Source organism: Pocillopora damicornis, chromosome 1 (genome assembly GCF_964200805.1).
Source record: "Pocillopora damicornis chromosome 1, jaPocDami1.2, whole genome shotgun sequence".
Lineage (NCBI taxonomy): Eukaryota > Metazoa > Cnidaria > Anthozoa > Scleractinia > Pocilloporidae > Pocillopora > Pocillopora damicornis.
Genome location: NC_142670.1, coordinates 36,114,020 through 36,134,732, shown reverse-complemented (window position 1 = coordinate 36,134,732; position 20,713 = coordinate 36,114,020). Strand labels below are relative to the sequence as shown.

General features: G+C 36.9%; 2 protein-coding genes and 3 long non-coding RNA genes across 6 annotated transcripts in view; 3 read left to right on the top strand and 2 right to left on the bottom strand.

The window, feature by feature from the left end:
• Positions 1 to 1,423: 1,423 nt before the first annotated feature.
• Positions 1,424 to 3,619, bottom strand: LOC149053565 (uncharacterized). 2 transcript variants are annotated; one of them, XR_016185699.1, is made up of 3 exons: positions 3,147 to 3,601; positions 2,167 to 2,921; positions 1,424 to 2,031 (listed from the first exon to the last, which is right to left on the bottom strand). It is a non-coding gene; the product is annotated as an uncharacterized LOC149053565 (long non-coding RNA). The 2 variants fall into 2 exon arrangements; XR_016185698.1 differs by lacking the exon at positions 1,424 to 2,031 and having other exon boundaries at positions 2,083 to 2,921; positions 3,147 to 3,619.
• LOC149053564 (uncharacterized) lies at positions 3,611 to 6,311 on the top strand. The gene is made up of 2 exons (XR_016185712.1): positions 3,611 to 4,121; positions 4,347 to 6,311. It is a non-coding gene; the product is annotated as an uncharacterized LOC149053564 (long non-coding RNA).
• A 4,478-nt stretch (positions 6,312 to 10,789) lies between these two features.
• On the bottom strand, positions 10,790 to 13,024 carry LOC149053563 (uncharacterized). The gene is made up of 2 exons (XR_016185697.1): positions 12,519 to 13,024; positions 10,790 to 12,293 (listed from the first exon to the last, which is right to left on the bottom strand). It is a non-coding gene; the product is annotated as an uncharacterized LOC149053563 (long non-coding RNA).
• Positions 13,025 to 13,302: 278 nt separating this feature from the next.
• The window catches only part of LOC149053557 (diacylglycerol kinase theta-like), a 91,593-nt gene continuing 84,182 nt past the window's right edge, over positions 13,303 to 20,713 (top strand). The window contains exons 1-5 of the mRNA XM_089202986.1: positions 13,303 to 13,438; positions 14,124 to 14,198; positions 14,707 to 14,854; positions 15,389 to 15,540; positions 16,060 to 16,208. Coding sequence (XP_089059112.1) covers positions 15,467 to 15,540; positions 16,060 to 16,208 — 223 coding nt within the window. The 5' untranslated portion in view covers positions 13,303 to 13,438; positions 14,124 to 14,198; positions 14,707 to 14,854; positions 15,389 to 15,466. The remainder of the gene's footprint in view (positions 13,439 to 14,123; positions 14,199 to 14,706; positions 14,855 to 15,388; positions 15,541 to 16,059; positions 16,209 to 20,713) is intronic.
• On the top strand, positions 18,160 to 19,424 carry LOC149053562 (diacylglycerol kinase theta-like). The gene is made up of 3 exons (XM_089203177.1): positions 18,160 to 18,541; positions 18,766 to 18,819; positions 19,134 to 19,424. Exons 1-3 carry the CDS (start codon positions 18,533 to 18,535, stop codon positions 19,263 to 19,265), a joined length of 195 nt encoding a protein of 64 aa, XP_089059303.1. The 5' UTR covers positions 18,160 to 18,532; the 3' UTR covers positions 19,266 to 19,424.

The following is a 20,713-nucleotide window of genomic DNA, read 5'->3' as shown; positions in this document are numbered from 1 at the left end:
ATGGATTAGCCATAAAAATAAGCCCAACTCTGAGTCAATGCCAAACCACAAGAAAGTTGTGAAACTCGCGCCAATGTAAAAAAAACAAACAAACAACTGAGGTTCGAAGTATGGGTCGCTAGCATCCTATGAAAATCATGGGAAAGTCGAGGAGATTGGTCATGGTACCAACCAATGCCACTTTCCCATGAAAATCAAGAAACCTGTGGTAACTAGCCAACATATGCTAGAATGACAATCTTTAATAAAATTCATATCTAATAAGGATGTGTGAAATGGCCAATATCGCTCTTGGCCGAGATACTGGTTTGCCGTGTTTTGGCAGTTATTTTGGCGAATATGGTTAAAATCAAATCTGTGTAAAAACAGTAAAATCAACGAGTTATTGAGGTTCGTCAACATAGGGAGGGTCCTCTTAGTCTAGAGAAAAACTTCTGCCCACGGCTAAAGGCGTTAAATTAATAAATTGATATATCTGGGCGGCATATCAAACAGCAACACTAAACTTCTCCTTTCTCACAGCTTTTTCCCCTTTAACATCTTTGTTCATTCCATTTTTTTTAAAGTAAAAACTCGTTTTGGAGGCATAAAGGTCCCTAAAGCAACGTTTCAAGATTTTATGGCGATCTTGTGAAAAATATGTAGTTCCAGCTAGTTTAGAGGGTTTTGGCAGCTATTTACACAAAAAGTGGGTAAAATCAGCCCAATTTGTTGTGTTTCTGACGGTTTTTACGCGTTTTTTCCCCAAATTTTACTGAGAACACTGCGTTTTAGCTGGAATAAGTGTTTTCACATGGATTGTATCCCTATTTTGTTAAAGACATCGTGCTTTTGAATGTAAAATAGGCTGACTTTTGAAAAAAAAAAAAAAAAAGTGTTTTTCAGGTCGAATTGAGCGCTTTTGTCAACTTTTGCGTAAAATTTGGCAAAAACTCGTGCGTTCTGCCGGATTTTGGTGTTTTTAGATAGATTTCATGGCAATTTTACGAAATACATGTAGTTTCAGCTAGTTTGCAGCGTTTTGGGCTTGAGACCGGCAAGAGTGATGGTAGACACTCTTAGCAGAGATAATTGTGCTAGCAGATATTAAAATTTCACCTGTAAAGACAATAAATTAATTGAACACAAGAAAAAGGAAACTTGATAAAAAAATTAGAATAATGGCGGGGAGAAAAGAGGGCTGCACTAAAGATTATGTACTTGTGTTCTTGAAGCTGAAAATTAACAAGGTTCCTAACAATTTTTGAAAATCACACAAATCCCAAGCTATATCCAGGGTTTTCTCTTAATAAAATTAACTCTTAAAACAAATTGGGAATTTACCTTGGGCCTTTTTTTTACTTTTTATGTACATTATTTATGTATAAATAATGCTCCCCAGACCCTCCCCCAAATTTCCAGAACAAATGGAAACTCTTAAGAATGATCAAGCTTTTCCTTATTATTTAAAATTTTTACATCTTGAATTATCAAGTTATCACAGAGGATTTCTTGGTACTTTAACCTGTTTAACACCCTAAAAGAAGTGCACATATATACTACACACAATCATCCCAGTCAAAATGTGCCACAGCTGACAATTTGGCTGCCTGCCACAATATAGCTGCCGCTAACTTCACACTTTTCACACTTCCATTCAAGACAAGGTTCAGCCTCTGCTGCCTATTACTATCACCAGCTTGCCTTCCACTCAAAAACATTTTGACTGAGCTCATCCATACATACATACATAAGTGGGAGATTAGGTTACATGAGCGAACCTGCACTATTGAAAGAGATCAATGAATTACAATTCAAAGAAACATTGATAAATAAAATAAATCAATAGAAACGACAAAAATCAAACTAACAGCAGACAGTACTCTTTCAGCCTTCTGGACCTGAGCAGTGCAGTGATCTTCAACTAAGTGCTTAATTTGGACATAAAACCAGAACTTGGTATAGCTAAATATTATTATTTTTCTTTTAATATTCCCACTCCAGCTGATGTGTATTATTTGAATTACAAGTCTTATTAGCATGCAAAATCACCTATGGACAAGGTACACACTTTGGACATAAAACCAAAACTTGGTATAGCTACATATTATTATTTTTCTTTTAATATTCCCACTCCAGCTGATGTGTATTATTTGAATTACAAGTCCTATTAGCATGCAAAATCACCTACAGACAAGGCACACACTTTGCACCAAAATAGCTTTGCATCAAGTACATTATCTAGTACATCATTACCATCTTCAGGTATTTCTAATTTACTTGTGAAAATCACACAAATCATAAGCTATATACAGCATACAATCAACAGCAAATTATTAGAAAGGAATGCAGTAAATTTTAATAAGAATATTACTAAGTAGTTAAATAACAAATAGCCCAGTAAAATTGTGCCCGTTGCTGGGAATTTGGTTCTCAATAAAATTAGCTAAAATAGCCAATCTTGAGTTTTACTGCTCACTCAAAATGGGCTGGCAGCTTACAATTTGGCCGCCTACAATGAAGTACCTTCCGCCAACTTCACATTTTTCAGACTGCTTTTCAGGAAGAGGTTTGGCCAGCTTTTCTACTACTCAAAAACATTTTGACTGGGCTGTGCAAGTCTTACTAGCATATAAAAAGCACCTTCAGGTAGATTACAGCAAAGCAGACTTTGTACCAAATGCTCTGCATTAAGTACATCATTACCCTCTTCAAGTATTTCTAGTTTACTTGTGAAAATCCCACAAATCACAAGGTATATTACATTATACATTCCAGTTGACAAAGCAATCAAGGGTAATTTTTTTCATAATGGATGCAATGATCTTCAGTATCAAGATTATTTGGTACCTAAATAGTAAAATGTTCGAGAGAAGAAATAATCATAAACATTTTTTCTTTCTCATCAGCATCGACTTCCAAAAGTAATGGATAATGACCACCTAAAACAAAGAAGAAATAAATCAAATTTGTGATTTCACAGGGCTTCAATACGAAACAACTATACATATCTTTTATTTCCTACCACTTACAAGTGGCAGGAATGGCTGAAATGGCCTTCTCGTGAACACAACAGAATCCTATGCGTGTATAACCATGTAGAACTATTTATTCGGTATCGAAATTACATCCCAAATGTCATGATATTTGACTGAAACTCAGCTTACCCATCTTTCGTTTAGACTTCGAAACTTGCTGCTTTTTAACACCGTTTCAATGTTTTCTTGTTGTTCAAAAGGTGGTAGGGCCATTGCAGACCGTGATTTTTTTTTTACTTGAGAACCAGATCACAACACCCAAGCCTTTTCACGCTAAATATTAAACTACTGAGATTTCCTTCGCCGCCGTAAGCCGCCATTTTATCTTTCCCTGAATACTAGTTCCCAAGCTTCGAGCCCGAAGGTCTCAGACATGCACTGAAATTATGATATTCGTTATTTCAGGGCCAATTTAGAAATAACGGTAATCGTTATTTTGGTGTCGAGATCATGCTGATCACAACTGAACGCACATTTACCCCTTTCCTCCGCCATCTTGAATGTTGTAAGACAGTGGAACCGAGTCCTTCTCTTTATTTAACACGTGTAAAGAGGATTGGTAAAGAGTGCCACGAAATTACTATATCCATAAATTTCAACATGATCTCGAGACCGAAATTACGATTATCGTTATTTCTAAATTGGCACCAAATTTATGGATATAGTAATTTCGTGGCACTCTTTACCAATGCTCTTTACACGTGTTAAATAAAGAGAAGGACTCGGTTCCACTGTCTTACAACATTCAAGATGGCGGAGGAAAGGGGTAAATGTGCGTTCAGTTGTGATCAGCATGATCTCGACACCAAAATAACGATTACCGTTATTTCTAAATTGGCCCTGAATTAATTTCAGTGCATGTTTGAGACCTTCGGGCTCGAAGCTTGGGAACTAGTATTCAGGGAAAGATAAAATGGCGGCTTACGGCGGCGAAGGAAATCTCAGTAGTTTAATATTTAGCGTGAAAAGGCTTGGGTGTTGTGATCTGGTTCTCAAGTAAAAAAAAAATCACGGTCTGCAATGGCCCTACCACCTTTTGAACAACAAGAAAACATTGAAACGGTGGTAAAAAGCAGCAAGTTTCGAAGTCTAATCGAAAGATGGGTAAGCTGAGTTTCAGTCAAATATCATGACATTTGGGATGTAATTTCGATACCGAATAAATAGTTCTACATGGTTACACACGCATAGGATTCTGTTGTGTTCACGTGAAGGCCATTTTAGCCATTCCTGCCACTTGTAAGTGGTAGGAAATAAAAGATATGTATAGTTGTTTCGTATTGAAGCCCTGTGAAATCACAAATTTGATTTATTTCTTCTTTGTTTTAGGTGGTCATTATCCATTACTTTTGGAAGTCAATGCTGATGAGAAAGAAAAAATGTTTATGATTATTTCTTCTCTCGAACATTTTACTATTTAGGTACCAAATAATCTTGATACTGAAGACCATTGCATCCTATTATGAAAAATGTACCCCTGATTGCTTTGTCAACATGTATGATGTAATATACCTTGAGATTTGTGGGATTTTCACATGTAAACTAGAAATACCTGTAGAGGGTAATGATGTACTTAATGCAAAGTGTTTTGGTACAAAGTCTGCTTTGCTGTAATCTACCTGAAGGTGCTTTTTATATGCTAGTAACACTTGCACAGCCCAGTCAAAATGTTCTTTAGTAGTAGTCAAGCTGGCTGTTGTAATTATAGGCAGCAGAGGCCAAACCTCATCCTGAAAAGCAGTCTGAAAGGTGTGAAGTCAGTGGAAGATACTTCATTGTAGGTGGCCAAATTGCAGGCTGTCAGCCCATTTTGAGTGAGTAGTTAAACTCAAGATCGGCTATTTTAACTAATTTTATTGAGAGCCAAATCCTGCAAGGCTTATATTCTGTATTAATTTGAAGTGTTACTTTTATGTTTCTTATTTTGCAGTAAGTGGGCTTGTTGTGGCCATTTTTCTCTCAAACATTTTTTTCAGCTTAGTCAAAACGTTTTTTAGAAGTAGGCAAGCTGGCTATAATAACAGAAGGTAGAGACCAAACCTTGTCCAGACTAGACGCCTAACAAATGTTCTGTGTGGAAAGCCAAATCCCTGGTTACCGGCACATTTTGACTAGGCTATTTGTTATTTAGCTACTCTTATTATTAAAGATTACTGCATTCCTTTTTAATAATTTGCTGCCAATTGTATGCTGTATATAGCTTATGATTTGTGTGATTTTCAAGAGTAAATTAGAAATACCTGAAGATGGTAATGAAGTACTAGATAACGTACTTGATGCAAAGCAATTTTGGCACAAAGTGTATGCCTTGTCCTCAGGTGATTTTAACATGCTAATAAGATTTGTTATTCAAATAATATACATCAGCTGGAATGGGAATATTGAAAGAAAAATAATAATATTTAACCATAACAAGTTTTGGTTTTATGTCCAAATTAAGCACTTAGTTGAAGATCACTGCACTGATCAGGCCCCGAAGGCCAAAAAAGAGCTGTCTGTTGTTAGTTTAATTTTTGTCATTTCTATTGATTTATTTTATTTATCAATGTTTCTTTGAGTTATAATTCATTGACCTCTTTCAATAGTGCAGGTTCGCTCGTGTAACCTAATCACACATGTATGTATGTACAATCTCAGTTGAAATTTTGAGTGGCAGGCAAGCTGGCAATAGTAATAGGCAGCAGAGGCCAAATCTTGTCCTGAATAGAAGTCTGACATGTGTGAAATTGGCAGCTATTTCATTGTAGGTGGCCAAATTGTTGGCTGCAGCACATTTTGACCTGGCTGATTGTGTGTGTGTTATGTATGTGTTCTTCTTTTTAGGTGTTAAACAGGTCAAAGTACCGAAAAAAACCTCCGTGATAACTTGGTAGTCTAAGATGTAAAAATTTTTAATAATAAGGTAAAGCTTGATCATTCTTAAGAGTTTGCATCTGTTCTAAAAGTTTTGGGGAGAGTTAGGGGAGCATTATTTATACAAATTTATTTAAAAAGTAACAAAAAAATAAAAAGAACTAGGGCAAAATCCCAATTTGCTTTAAAAGTTTATTTTATTAAGAGCATAATTCTGGATATAGCTTGGGATTTGTGTGATTTTCACAAATTGTTAGGTTGTTATGTAAACTTAATTTACAGGAACCTTGTTAGTTTTCAGCTTCAAGAACAAGTACATAATTGCAGGAAAAGCTTGAAGCTTGAAAAATTGACTGATGAAACTGGAACAGATGTCATGAGATTTGTACAGTAGGTTGGCCTGGGAGGGACCAAGAATTAAAGAATTCATTGATTCTCTTACACCTTTTGTCTGCATAGTGTGCTTCTGTAGAGCTTAGTTATTGCTGTAGAAAACGTTTTTGGAGGGCCCTTGAGATCATTCACTTTTGAGCTAGTTGCCCCTAGGGAAGAGGATATCTGTACTTATTATCTCCCTTGGGGGGGGGGGGTGAAGGGTTAAAGACTGATTCTTCTCCAGTAGCCACAAGTACCCCTGCATATGGAAATTTTGAACACTATTAAAGGGCTAGTACCCTCATTTCATACTTGAATTTCTAATTTAGTGTAAGTTATGACAAATAATGAATGTAAATTCATCTTGGTTGTACAGGTTATATCCAGCAGTCCTTAAACAAAAATAAAAAGGTATTTTTCTGATTTTAAAAAAAAGTGTTCTTACTTCAAAGTAAGTGCATGATATGTCATTCAATTAATGCTCTAGCAGAGTTTTTGTTTGAAATGCCAAAATCAACTTCATGAGTAAGGACAAAAAAAAAAGGCAATAAGCAAATGTTCCTCTGTATCCTTTATGTCAATTTGGGCTGAAAAACAGGTTTTTTTCCTTTTGCAAAAATTAGCTTATTTCACGACCAAAAACGATGCAAACAAGCTGAAACGTTATGTTTTCAGCAAAACAGCGATAGAATCTGCGAAAAAACAATGGAGACAAGCTAACACACAGTGTTCTCAGTAAAATTTGGGCAAACAAAACCTTAAAAACCAAAAAAAAAAACAATTGCGCTGACTTACCCATTTTTTGCCAAGATAACTGCAAAAGCACTGAAAACTAGCTTGAAACTACATGTTTTTCACAAGATCGCGACGAAATCTGTCTAAAAACTCCAAAATACGGCAGAAATGTACGATTTTTGCAAAATTTTTCGCTAAAGTTGACAAAAACACTAAATTCGACTGAAAAACACGTTTGTTTTTTTTGCAAAAATAAGCTTATTTCAGTTTTAAAAACGCTGCAAAAAATGTTCTCAGCAAAATAGTTTAAGAGTCTGTGGGAAAACACAAAAACCAAGCTTAAACCAAGTGTAAATTGATAAAAAGGCCCGAATTGCGCATTTTGGCAGTTATTTTGGCAAAAAATGGTATATTTTGATTTCAAGCAAACTTTCAAGTAGTTGTTAAAGTTTAGAGCCAAACACAATACCAAAAAAAAATTGGATGTTTTCAGAAAAAATTGTGACCCTCAGCCTAATCATAATCCCACCCTACCCAAGCCCTAACTCTAGCTGCGAGCTATCCTAACCCTAACCCTAACCCCGGGTTAGGGTTAGGGCTCGGGTTAAGAACGGAACTTTTCACTCCAGTCAAAATGATGCAACTGGTTAACATGGTCCAACCAGCCAAAACAAGATAAAATGGTTTAAACGGTGAAAAGATTTTAAATACGTGACATGGTTCAATCGGAAGAAACGATCTCACTTAGTAAAATGGTGCGACTGGTTAACATGATCCAACTTGATAAAATGATGCCAATATCTAAAATGGACAAACTGGTTTAAATAATCCAACACGTTGAAATGGTCTAACTGGATAATGCATGTGTAACCAGTGAAATTGGTTCAAATAATTCAGGTAAGGATGGTAACATTAGTTAAAAAGATCCAGCATATTACAGTGGTTCAACTGGTAAAAATAATCATCCAACTACTAAAAGTTATTAAACCCCAATCAAAATTAATCCAACCGCTTCAAATAATCTAACTGGTCAAAATTCTTCAGGTGGTTATTTAAGTGAAAAAGGTGACAAAATCTTCTTAAAAATATTTTTGAAGAGGCTTACACCCTTACCCTAAACACAAACCCTACCCCCAAACCCTAACCCCAAACCTTCACCCTAGCCCTAACCTCAACCGCAGACCCTCTAACCCTAACACTAAGCCTAAACCCTAACCCTAACCCTAGCCCCACACCATAACCCTAAAACCTAACCCTAAACCCTAAACCCTAACCTATAGCCCTTAACCTAGACCTAACCCTAACCCTAACCCCAACCTTCTCTATCTATCCTGTAAGTGTACCAGTCGGCCTATCGTTTGTTTTTCAGTAAACTTTCAAGTAGTTACTGAAGTTTACAAACACAATACCAAAAACCCTGCAATTGAATGCTTGTAGAAAAATATTAACGCCAACCCTAAGCATAGCCTCATCCTAGCCTTAACCCTAATTCTAACACTAAACCCCGCTAACTCTAAGCATAATTTTACCCTAGCCCTAACCCTGATTGTAACACTAAACCCCTCTGACCCGAAGCAACTCAAACTCTAACCCTAACCAGGTAATGGGCTCCTGCCCTAACCCTATCCTCAACCCTGACTTAAACCCTTTACCATAGCTTAGGATTGGTTTGGGGTTTGGGTTAGGTTTAGGATAGCACAGAGTTAGAGTGAGCACAGGACGAAATAGCATGATTCCGTAATTCGGAAAAATGAAACTCTATGTTTCCACATCATTCACTTCTTCCTTGGACCTGTTATGTTTCCGTTATGATTCCTGAACGGAAATATGACGACACGTTTCCGTTGCATTTCTGTCAACGGAATATTATCATCGCCTGTTTCCGTTACGTTTCCTTGTAAGGATTCAAACTTTTACCGTCAAGTAAAACATATATTTATAAAGTGCTGTACAGTTCTTACACCACGTTACCATGAAGACGTGATCGTTCGAGGACAAAAAAGGCAAATTGACGTGCATTAGGTGTGTACGTTCGTAGGAATCATAAGAAGTCCTAGAAGCTTCGATGTTTTACACTGAGCTATGTGCATGTTAATTTTGGAACTGTTTCGAAACCTTACAAAATTGAATCTTTTAAACTTACTCTGTGCTTAGATTTTTAAGCAGCTGGATCATTTGAGCCAGTTTAGTCACTCAAACCAGCAATACAATACTAGGCTAACTGGATAGTTTTAGGGTTAGGGTTAGGATTTTCAAGTAGGCACACGCAGTTGTGTGGATATTGTGGTACATGGAGTTTAGTAGAGTGTAGATTTTAGCAGTATTTGCAAGTGTTGACATATTTATAAAATTATGGTTCCAAAGTGCGTGTCACTGTTGAGAACCCAAGAAAATCATGAGAAAGTCGCCGATGGATTAGCCCAACTCTGAGTCAATGCCAAACCACAAGAAAGTTGTGAAACTCGCGCCAATGTAAAAAAAAAAACAAACAACTGAGGTTCGAAGTATGGGTCGCTAACATCCTATGAAAATCATGGGAAAGTCGAGGAGATTGGTCATGGTACCAACCAATGCCACTTTCCCATGAAAATCAAGAAACCTGTGGTAACTAGCCAACATATGCTAGAATGACAATCTTTAATAAAATTCATATCTAATAAGGATGTGTGAAATGGCCAATATCGCTCTTGGCCGAGATACTGGTTTGCCGTGTTTTGGCAGTTATTTTGGCGAATATGGTTAAAATCAAATCTGTGTAAAAACAGTAAAATCAACGAGTTATTGAGGTTCGTCAACATAGGGAGGGTCCTCTTAGTATAGAGAAAAACTTCTGCCCACGGCTAAAGGCGTTAAATTAATAAATTGATATATCTGGGCGGCATATCAAACAGCAACACTAAACTTCTCCTTTCTCACAGCTTTTTCCCCTTTAACATCTTTGTTCATTCCATTTTTTTTAAAGTAAAAACTCGTTTTGGAGGCATAAAGGTCCCTAAAGCAACGTTTCAAGATTTTATGGCGATCTTGTGAAAAATATGTAGTTCCAGCTAGTTTAGAGGGTTTTGGCAGCTATTTACACCAAAAGTGGGTAAAATCAGCCCAATTTGTCGTGTTTCTGACGGTTTTTACGCGTTTTTTCCCCAAATTTTACTGAGAACACTGCGTTTTAGCTGGAATAAGTGTTTTCACATGGATTGTATCCCTATTTTGTTAAAGACATCGTGCTTTTGAATGTAAAATAGGCTGATTTTTGAAAAAAAAAAAAGTGTTTTTCAGGTCGAATTGAGCGCTTTTGTCAACTTTTGCGTAAAATTTGGCAAAAACTCGTGCGTTCTGCCGGATTTTGGTGTTTTTAGATAGATTTCATTGCAATTTTACGAAATACATGTAGTTTCAGCTAGTTTGCAGCATTTTGGGCTTGAGACCGGCAAGAGTGATGGTAGACACTCTTAGCAGAGATAATTGTGCTAGCAGATATTAAAATTTCACCTGTAAAGACAATAAATTAATTGAACACAAGAAAAAGGAAACTTGATAAAAAAAATTAGAATAATGGCGGGGAGAAAAGAGGGCTGCACTAAAGATTATGTACTTGTGTTCTTGAAGCTGAAAATTAACAAGGTTCCTAACAATTTTTGAAAATCACACAAATCCCAAGCTATATCCAGGGTTTTCTCTTAATAAAATTAACTCTTAAAACAAATTGGGAATTTACCTTGGTCCTTTTTTTTTACTTTTTATGTACATTATTTATGTATAAATAATGCTACCCAGACCCTCCCCCAAATTTCCAGAACAAATGGAAACTCTTAAGAATGATCAAGCTTTACCTTATTATTTAAAATTTTTACATCTTGAATTATCAAGTTATCACAGAGGATTTCTTGGTACTTTAACCTGTTTAACACCCTAAAAGAAGTGCACATATATACTACACACAATCAGCCCAGTCAAAATGTGCCACAGCTGACAATTTGGCTGCCTGCCACAATATAGCTGCCGCTAACTTCACACTTTTCACACTTCCATTCAAGACAAGGTTCAGCCTCTGCTGCCTATTACTATCACCAGCTTGCCTTCCACTCAAAAACATTTTGACTGAGCTCATCCATACATACATACATAAGTGGGAGATTAGGTTACATGAGCGAACCTGCACTATTGAAAGAGATCAATGAATTACAATTCAAAGAAACATTAATAAATAAAATAAATCAATAGAAATGACAAAAATCAAACTAACAGCAGACAGTACTCTTTCAGCCTTCTGGACCTGAGCAGTGCAGTGATCTTCAACTAAGTGCTTAATTTGGACATAAAACTAGAACTTGGTATAGCTAAATATTATTATTTTTCTTTTAATATTCCCACTCCAGCTGATGTGTATTATTTGAATTACAAGTCTTATTAGCATGCAAAATCACCTATGGACAAGGCACACACTTTGGACATAAAACCAGAACTTGGTATAGCTAAATATTATTATTTTTCTTTTAATATTCCCACTCCAGCTGATGTGTATTATTTGAATTACAAGTCTTATTAGCATGCAAAATCACCTACAGACAAGGCACACACTTTGCACCAAAATAGCTTTGCATCAAGTACATTATCTAGTACATCATTACCATCTTCAGGTATTTCTAATTTACTTGTGAAAATCACACAAATCATAAGCTATATACAGCATACAATCAACAGCAAATTATTAGAAAGGAATGCAGTAAATTTTAATAAGAATATTACTAAGTAGTTAAATAACAAATAGCCCAGTAAAATTGTGCCCGTTGCTGGGAATTTGGTTCTCAATAAAATTAGCTAAAATAGCCAATCTTGAGTTTTACTGCTCACTCAAAATGGGCTGGCAGCTTACAATTTGGCCGCCTACAATGAAGTACCTTCCGCTAACTTCACATTTTTCAGACTGCTTTTCAGGAAGAGGTTTGGCCAGCTTTTCTACTACTCAAAAACATTTTGACTGGGCTGTGCAAGTCTTACTAGCATATAAAAAGCACCTTCAGGTAGATTACAGCAAAGCAGACTTTGTACCAAATGCTCTGCATTAAGTACATCATTACCCTCTTCAAGTATTTCTAGTTTACTTGTGAAAATCCCACAAATCACAAGGTATATTACATTATACATTCCAGTTGACAAAGCAATCAAGGGTAATTTTTTCATAATGGATGCAATGATCTTCAGTATCAAGATTATTTGGTACCTAAATAGTAAAATGTTCGAGAGAAGAAATAATCATAAACATTTTTTCTTTCTCATCAGCATCGACTTCCAAAAGTAATGGATAATGACCACCTAAAACAAAGAAGAAATAAATCAAATTTGTGATTTCACAGGGCTTCAATACGAAACAACTATACATATCTTTTATTTCCTACTACTTACAAGTGGCAGGAATGGCTAAAATGGCCTTCACGTGAACACAACAGAATCCTATGCGTGTGTAACCATGTAGAACTATTTATTCGGTATCGAAATTACATCCCAAATGTCATGATATTTGACTGAAACTCAGCTTACCCATCTTTCGTTTAGACTTCGAAACTTGCTGCTTTTTACCACCGTTTCAATGTTTTCTTGTTGTTCAAAAGGTGGTAGGGCCATTGCAGACCGTGATTTTTTTTTTACTTGAGAACCAGATCACAACACCCAAGCCTTTTCACGCTAAATATTAAACTACTGAGATTTCCTTCGCCGCCGTAAGCCGCCATTTTATCTTTCCCTGAATACTAGTTCCCAAGCTTCGAGCCCGAAGGTCTCAGACATGCGCTGAAATTAATTCAGGGCCAATTTAGAAATAACGGTAATCGTTATTTTGGTGTCGAGATCATGCTGATCACAACTGAACGCACATTTACCCCTTTCCTCCGCCATCTTGAATGTTGTAAGACAGTGGAACCGAGTCCTTCTCTTTATTTAACACGTGTAAAGAGCATTGGTAAAGAGTGCCACGAAATTACTATATCCATAAATTTGGTGCCAAGTTAGAAATAACGATAATCGTAATTTCGGTCTCGAGATCATGTTGATAAATTTGGTGCCGATTTAGAAATAACGATAATCGTAATTTCGGTCTCGAGATCATGTTGAATCTAATCGTGGCAAGCGGAGGCAGGCGCAACTTACCCGATTCTTGCACTTCGAGAAAGCCTGGGAATGAACCACAACTCAATATGGCGGACGAAGAGAGCCCAGAAGAATCGGAGAAAAAGATCGACTCTTTATCGCATCCAGAAGTGATGGTTCTCTTTGGTGAAAAAATTTGGGGAACATAGTGGAAGATCCACTCCATATATATATATATAATTTTATATGCCTTTTAATAAACTTTCAGCTGTAGCTGTCATCCAAAATGCGACATTGCATCACTTAAAGAAGGCAATACAAAGACAAATCTCACTTAAACTCTTCAGGGAAGGAGGTCTGCATATTGTCTCTTGGTAAGTGGATAAGGAATCAAATGATGTCAAGTTTACATAATATGGTTTTACATAGTTTTATATTTCTGATTGATGTAATCAGATGGCCTCTATACACTGTACTTGCAAAATCAACATATCAGTCCACTGCATTGTGTGATTGATACATATTTATGTTTTCAGCCATGAAAATTTGATACTGAATCAAACAATATAACCAAATATTCATTTATTCGACCATTAGCCGACCATTAAGGACCTGTCTTCTTATTAGCTTTCTGCTTGAAAACTTGTCAAAATTATTCATAGTACAACACTCAAGGTGGTAGAGGGTTAGATATTAACTTTAACTGTTCAACTTATACACAAATCTAATACGTCAATAGAGATGATGGAATTGAAATGCTTACTATCAAATAGCATAACAGCTGATCAGTAACAAAGTAGACCTTTAAGGGAATAATTAATGAGTATCGAAATACTCCAATGACAGCAAGCTATAACCCGCCAATAATTACAAACCAAGGTGTTACAAATAGTGACATATCAACTTTCGACCTCAACACCTGATGAAGGTGTTGATGGATTAAATAGATGTTGATCGATCAATTAGCCTGACTCTGACATCATGAGACAAACAGTTTAATGTTTGTTTACCAATACACAAATCATAATGTAATATAATTTTGTAAATAAAAACTAATAGGAAGTACATTTGGAAAATCTATTGGTTTTCATTTGAAGGACAGAAGCTAACAGAGAATCATCAACCTCTCACTTAGTAAGTCAACAGTAGATTTAGTTATGTAGTATTAAACAGTATAATAGTTTGACCCTTTTACCCCTTAGACTGACCAACATCTAATTTCTCCTTACAGTATCACCCCTGAATCAAACATTAAGGTCATGAGAATTAAAAAAATGATCAACAAATACCAGAGCTCTTGATTGTTAAGCAAAATCTCCATGTCAGCACTGTAGGAAATGTATAGAAAACAGTACAGAGAATATGCACACTGATCTTTGGGTGTAAAGGGTTAATTATCTGAGTGAGGGGCTCCTCTGCCTTTTTACCTTCCACTTTTCTTATTTTTAAGTTATAGCCATTGAATATATGGTGGTAAGGTGGTGACAACTTTGCTTTCCATAGTTTCATGTCTTTGCACCCATTTTCTTATTAACTACCTTTGATAACTGCAAGGTGATTTTTAATGATAAATAATAGATCTTATATTCATTTGAAGGTGTTAGACTCCTTATAAAAATTAATGTACTTCTTTTCTTTGCAGAAGTCTCTAAGGAAAATGAAACTCACAAGATTCTACCTGAGGCAAAACATAGAACCCTTGGGCAGTTTATCCATATGCATTGGTATTCTCCCAGTTGGCCTTGACACAAGCAAATACAAAATTTTGATGGGCAACATTCTAGGAGAAAGTAAGTTCGGTTTTGTTTGTTTTTTAGATGCTTCTAAACAAGTATCTTTGTTTTACGAGGGGCTGATGTACGTTTCCTGAGTCCTCATTCCCCTGACCATCTGCCATGTCCATTCAGCTATTTAAGAGTGACAGTGACCCTGGTAACAAGATTGACGACATCTTTGTGACCTAATATTTTACACAGTAAAATACTCAAAGGGAGGCTTTTGGCTGTTCTCTTATTTTTTCTTGTAATTGTTTTGTAGCCATGGAATTTTGTGAGGTGAAAAGTGTGTTTTCAAGTTGCGGTGAGTTACTAGTAATCCTAGAACTCAGTTCATGTATCTAATACACATTATTATACCACTGGCAGTGCCCATGGGAAATATTAAGTGAATTCTGTGTTCTTTCTGTAGAGCATTTCCTAGAAGTACTTTAAAAAACAGATGAAAAAGACTGACTGGAATCAAGATTTCTGTTTCTTGCATATCGGTATTCTCTTCCTACAGTTAAGGAGTTATGCCTATTTTGATTTTTTTGTTATTCCCTATAGCCTGGACTGTTCCCCCCTGGAAGCCAACCCCTTCTAGTACTGGTAAACTCCAAAAATGGTGGCGGTCAGGGGGCAGACATGTTCACAGCTTTCCAGAGACTGCTCAACCCTAATCAAGTGTACAGCCTCTTAGAGGGAGGCCCATTATCAGGGTATGTTAAACTCGCTCCCCCTCCATATCGAGACGAATTCCCACCCGAATTTGTTGAGGTTACACGGAAGTTGTTTACTTAGTAAGAACTATCTCCTTAGACTCTTGTGTCCACGAGAATTGACCGAGGCCGAGCTAATCAAGCCATAGTGCAGATATGGGTGGGTGCAGAATCTTTCCAGTGCAGATTGCACCCTTTAAAGGGCGATACCCATATTTACTTGAGATAACCCAATGTCTCCCCCCAAGCCTCGCTTTCAAGATGAAACAAGCAAGGAAGTGGTAAAGATTGATGTAAAATTTTTAGTCCAAAAAAGGCATGGGGGTTAGTTTTCCTTATATGACGTCGTCCTGCAGAAGAGCGATTTATATTTTGTTGTATAGGTTGCTTCCCAAATTAATCATTTACAGCTATTCTATACTCAAAACTATAAGCCTTGTCTTCTTCTGTCAGCTTTTTCCCATCGTCTTTAAATCTCTGAATATCTAAAATATGAATCGATTTTTATCTTTGTTTCAGAGTTTATGCTTTCAGATCTATTTCTGATTTTCGTGTCTTGATCTGTGGTGGTGATGGCACAGTTGGCTGGGTGCTGTCATGTTTGGATGATGTTGTTCAAGAGATAAAGTGTAAGCTACCTGCATCAGCAGTTCTTCCTCTTGGCATTGGTTAGTGGATTTTTTCCAAAGTATTCGTGTTCCCCACGATTTAAAGAAAATTTATCTCCAGAGTCAAAAGTACCTTTGTACGTTTTGTTTTTCTGCGATATGTCATAGATTTCAAGACTCGTTCGACAAACTTGGTCAATGAAATGGAAATCTGAAACTAATCATGACTTAGTCATTCGTGTTTTCTTAGCGATAGAGACCCTGGAAAGTCATGCAGATTTTCCCTTTTTAGGCCTGAAACGTTCGTAGTATTTGAAAGTAAATCAAGTAGTATTGATTACTGAAAGTCTGGAACTCTATACGGTAATTATATGCATTTTCAAGTTACGATTAATAGCAGAGGTTTAAATTAGTAGAAATATCGTTATAGCGTATTTTGAAAAGCTGCCGTTCGGGTGTTGTAGCAAAGTGAAAAGAGAACGGGTGGGAAATTGAACGAGACTCTCGTATGAATGAATCTCTCTCGTGATTTCTATAGTAACAAGAGAGTTAGTGGGAAATTGAATGAGATTCCCAGCTTATATGTATTCATCTCTCTCGTGATTTCCATAGTAGCTAGAAAATGAGTGGGAGATTGAACGAGATTCTCAACTTACATGTGATGATCTCTCTCGTGTTCTCCATTGGGGAGGTGGTTACTCTGGTGGCGAGAGTCCTGTATCGCTTCTCATGGCCGTTGATCAGGCACACGAAGTGTTTCTTGATAGATGGTGTGTCATGTTTGATTCAGCGGACACTAACGACAGTGCGCTTGGCTCGATGGGAGCAAGAGAAGACAATCCTAGTATTTTTACCATGAATAATTACTTTGGCATCGGAATTGGAGCTGAGCTTTGTTTAGATTTTCATCTTCAGAGGGAGGAAGAACCAGATAAATTCCATAGCAGGTGAGGATACAAAGGAGTAAATTTACAGGTTACAAAATTAGTCGTAGTGCCTTCGATTGAAGAAAAAGAGTGTTGATTGCGAAAGCCATTGGATGGTAACAAAGGTTCCATAGTCTTCTGAGATGTACTGTTGTTTCATCTTTACTGTGTTTAAGGTACTCAAACTCCGGATAAATTTTAACCTCCGTTGAAAGCTCTTTTGAAAAGGGATAGGTTGAAAAAAAACCCGACTTTGTGTTTTGCAATTTATTGTTAGTGCGACTCTGTTGAATCTCTAATTCCCCCTTTTTTTTTTTTTTTTTGGTTTCTTTTTGTTTCGGGCTTCATAACAAAGGAGTTCACTTTAGAGCAGGTATAAAGAAAATGGTCAAAGGCTACTCGCAGACATTTACTCAAGAGGTCGAAATCGAGGTGATTAATCTGTAGAACGATGGTATTGAATGGCTGATCACAATAAAAGGGGTGTACCGCTGACTATAAGACCTCTTATTGCCTTTTGTTTACCCTGCCAGCGGGCTCATGTTTGGGTTTCACCATACTGCCCCTTTTCGGCCACAGCCGCCTATTTTACCATCGACAGCTGCTTATGGAAAAAGGTTATTGAAACCCCTGTAACAGAATTTACTTTCTTAGCATCGAGTGTTGGTCCAAATCATCATCGTCTGTCAGTTGTATTCAACTCTTAATGATTGCATGCGTATCAGTTGCACAATTTTTTATTTCATGCTCTAATCACACCTGAGCGTTTTGTTTTGGCGTTTTTCGGTGCTTGTTTGCCTTTCGTCCTCTTTAACTTTCCAGGGACCAGTATCTTATTTACTTCCTTTTCGCTGCAGATTGATGGCAAAAAACTTGACTTACCAAAACTAGAAGGAATTGTAATTCTGAACATAGGCAGGTAAGTAAAAGCTTGAAATTGAGGTCAATCAAGTTAATTCGAATTAACTTTGCAGAGGTTAGATTTTCAATTTAATTGCAAGAAAATCGCTGCACATCGGCTTCAACAAGTAATTTTAAGGTGCACAGTTTTTAGGTCAACATTATTTGTTTCATTATCTGCTCATATTCTTAGCACCAAACAACTGATAAAATAACCATGACATGTTGTCCCTAGAAGATGAGGTCTGGAAAAGACTCTAAGATTCAGCGCATTAGCTATAAAGAAGCCAATAAGTGCGAAGAGTAGAATTGTCCAAACTGCCAATAGCACGGGAAGTAGCAAATGACCAAACCACTGTTGGTTTTAGTTTTGCCCGTGATTGGTTCGGAGAGTGGCTTGAATTATCTGGACCAATCGCAAAGCGAAGTTAAACGAAATAAATGCAATCCCGGATTCCTTTACCACGCACAATTGAAATTGCTTGAATCTTTTTGCAGGGTCATTCCCCAGCTTGTCACTGTGACGGTCTTGTCGAGGTGGTTGGACTTCAGGGAGTAATGCACCTAGTGAGTCAGAATCACCACCATCTTTACCCTTCACACCCTAACATCAGCAGGCATATGCATCATACTGTTCTCTCCAATCTGCTCCGCGTATTTTTTTCTACAACTGCCACAATTTTTGTATCCTGCCTTTTCCTTTCTTCTTAAGTATTTGCACAGGAAACGTTTTTATTTAGCAATAAAAATGGTGCCTTAGTTCTTAATTGAGATGAATTCCTTATTAAAAGGGTCAGATTCAAAGTGGAATCAGGACTGGTATTCGGCTAGCACAGGGAGCCCAGGTATAGATGTCTGGTTGTAATCCAGTAAATAACATAATGAAGCCATAAGTTGATTATCCTCGTACTATTCTCTTGTTATTTCTGTTTTTCACGTTAATATGTTCCCACCAGTGGCGTAGCGTCATTTTTTTCTGCATATTTACTTTATAAAATCAGTTGATAAAAAACTATCATGTAATACCACCCCTTCCCTTCCCCCCCCCTCCCCCCCACACCGACGCAGAACCACAATTTCTTTAGAAATTTACCCACCTCGTTCATCCGCTTCAATGCTTTTTTTTTAATTGATGACAATTATTTTTACTTCATTACAGATCAACATCAAATTAAAATCAGAGATGCCCGTACAAATAGATGGTGAACCTTGGATGCAGCCTCCTGGTAATGTGATTGTACGGCCCATACTAACACAGGTATTTACAGAAAACTGTGTAACGACGCTGTAAAAGATTACCGTTTGGGGAAAATGAAAGGCTTGTGATTGGACTCGCATATCTCAGTGTTAAAAATGCACCTAGAACATTTCGAAAAATCAATTTAGTTCTATCTTTTTACCTGAAAAACTTTTTATTATTTTTTTTTGTCAACATTTGCATCCAAGAATTCAATAAAACGTTTATAACTGGACGACTTTGGTTCAGAATTCTTTGGAGAGTTAAGAAAATATTGCTAGAACCCAACTGGATATTTTTTCCAGCTCTGATTAATACTTAACTTGGTAATCTTGTAAAGTTTCATCTAGTTAAGTATTGCTTTAGCCGAGAAAATGTAATTCGAAATTGTAAAGGAAATTACTGTCATTTGTATCGCTTTTGGGTATAGTGCGTTAAATTGAACCAATTGTGAAACTCTACCAGCACGAAATGCATGCTGGTTGAAACAAGGAGAGCGGCTCAGTCCTCACCATTCGAACCTCTTCAGTGTACATTACCATTCGTGCTATTGGAGTCAATTTCTAACACCGGCCATGATTTGTTTATCAAAGTGGTATATAATGATTCTGAACTAGTCTCAGCCACATTCTGTCTTTCCCCGTTCCGCCCGTAAATGCGCAAAGGTGTTGTAGTAGACGCTACGCGCCAACGAACCAAACTCGTAACCTGGTATTCCATAGTCGTATGTAGGAAAAAAAGGGTGGCGCGAGATTTCTAGACGAATCGCAGTTTATTAATGATTTCATGCTTAAGAAAAAAGTGAGAAGAATACGATTTACTAACGCAATTTCAGATAGGAATGAAAACACTTGAGAGTCGACGATACGCGTACCGTGGTGTTCCACAATCGTATATCAAAGGTGCGAACTAAAAGGTTGAAATCTCTGTCTCGAGGTGGAGTTGAAAGCTTAGCTTGTCCCGTCAATGGAGTTTTTACAGAAGCCACCGGTGAATTTGAAGATAATATAAGTTAGAGTATATTACAAAAGAATGTTGTATTTGTAATTATATGTAAAAAGTGGTTTAACTGCAGAAGTATTCATTAACAAGCTAATATGCATGAACGCCTTCTATTGATTTACCTTTTCTCCATGTTTCATTTTATAAAATGATCAGTTCATGTAGATGTGTTCTGAGTGAATTTAATTTGTGAGAAAACTTTTTTTTTGTTTGTTTGTTTTTTTTTTCTTTAAAGGCATAGCTGGTGATAGGCTCGCGGTAAGAGGAGAGAAGAGTAAAAGAGAGCGATCAAAAATCGGCGAGGTTCTGGGAAGGCATGTCACCTTCCTTCTTTCTAATTCGATTTTACTCTCACTTACCCCAAGTTTATGCTCGTCCTCACTGTGTCAGGCTTCCAGAGGCAAGGTTAGCTGTGTAGCACGAGGAAGAGTGTAGAATGGAAGGGAAGATTTTCCGGTTTGCTTCTAGTGAGTTGTACAGACGTTAAGTTAGTTAAGTTA

Excerpts from the sequence above, each read along its gene's own strand:
- LOC149053562 (XM_089203177.1), top strand. Across the intron at positions 18,820-19,133 it reads GGCTAGCACAGGGAGCCCAG|ATCAACATCAAATTAAAATC; the intron begins GTATAGATGTCT and ends ACTTCATTACAG.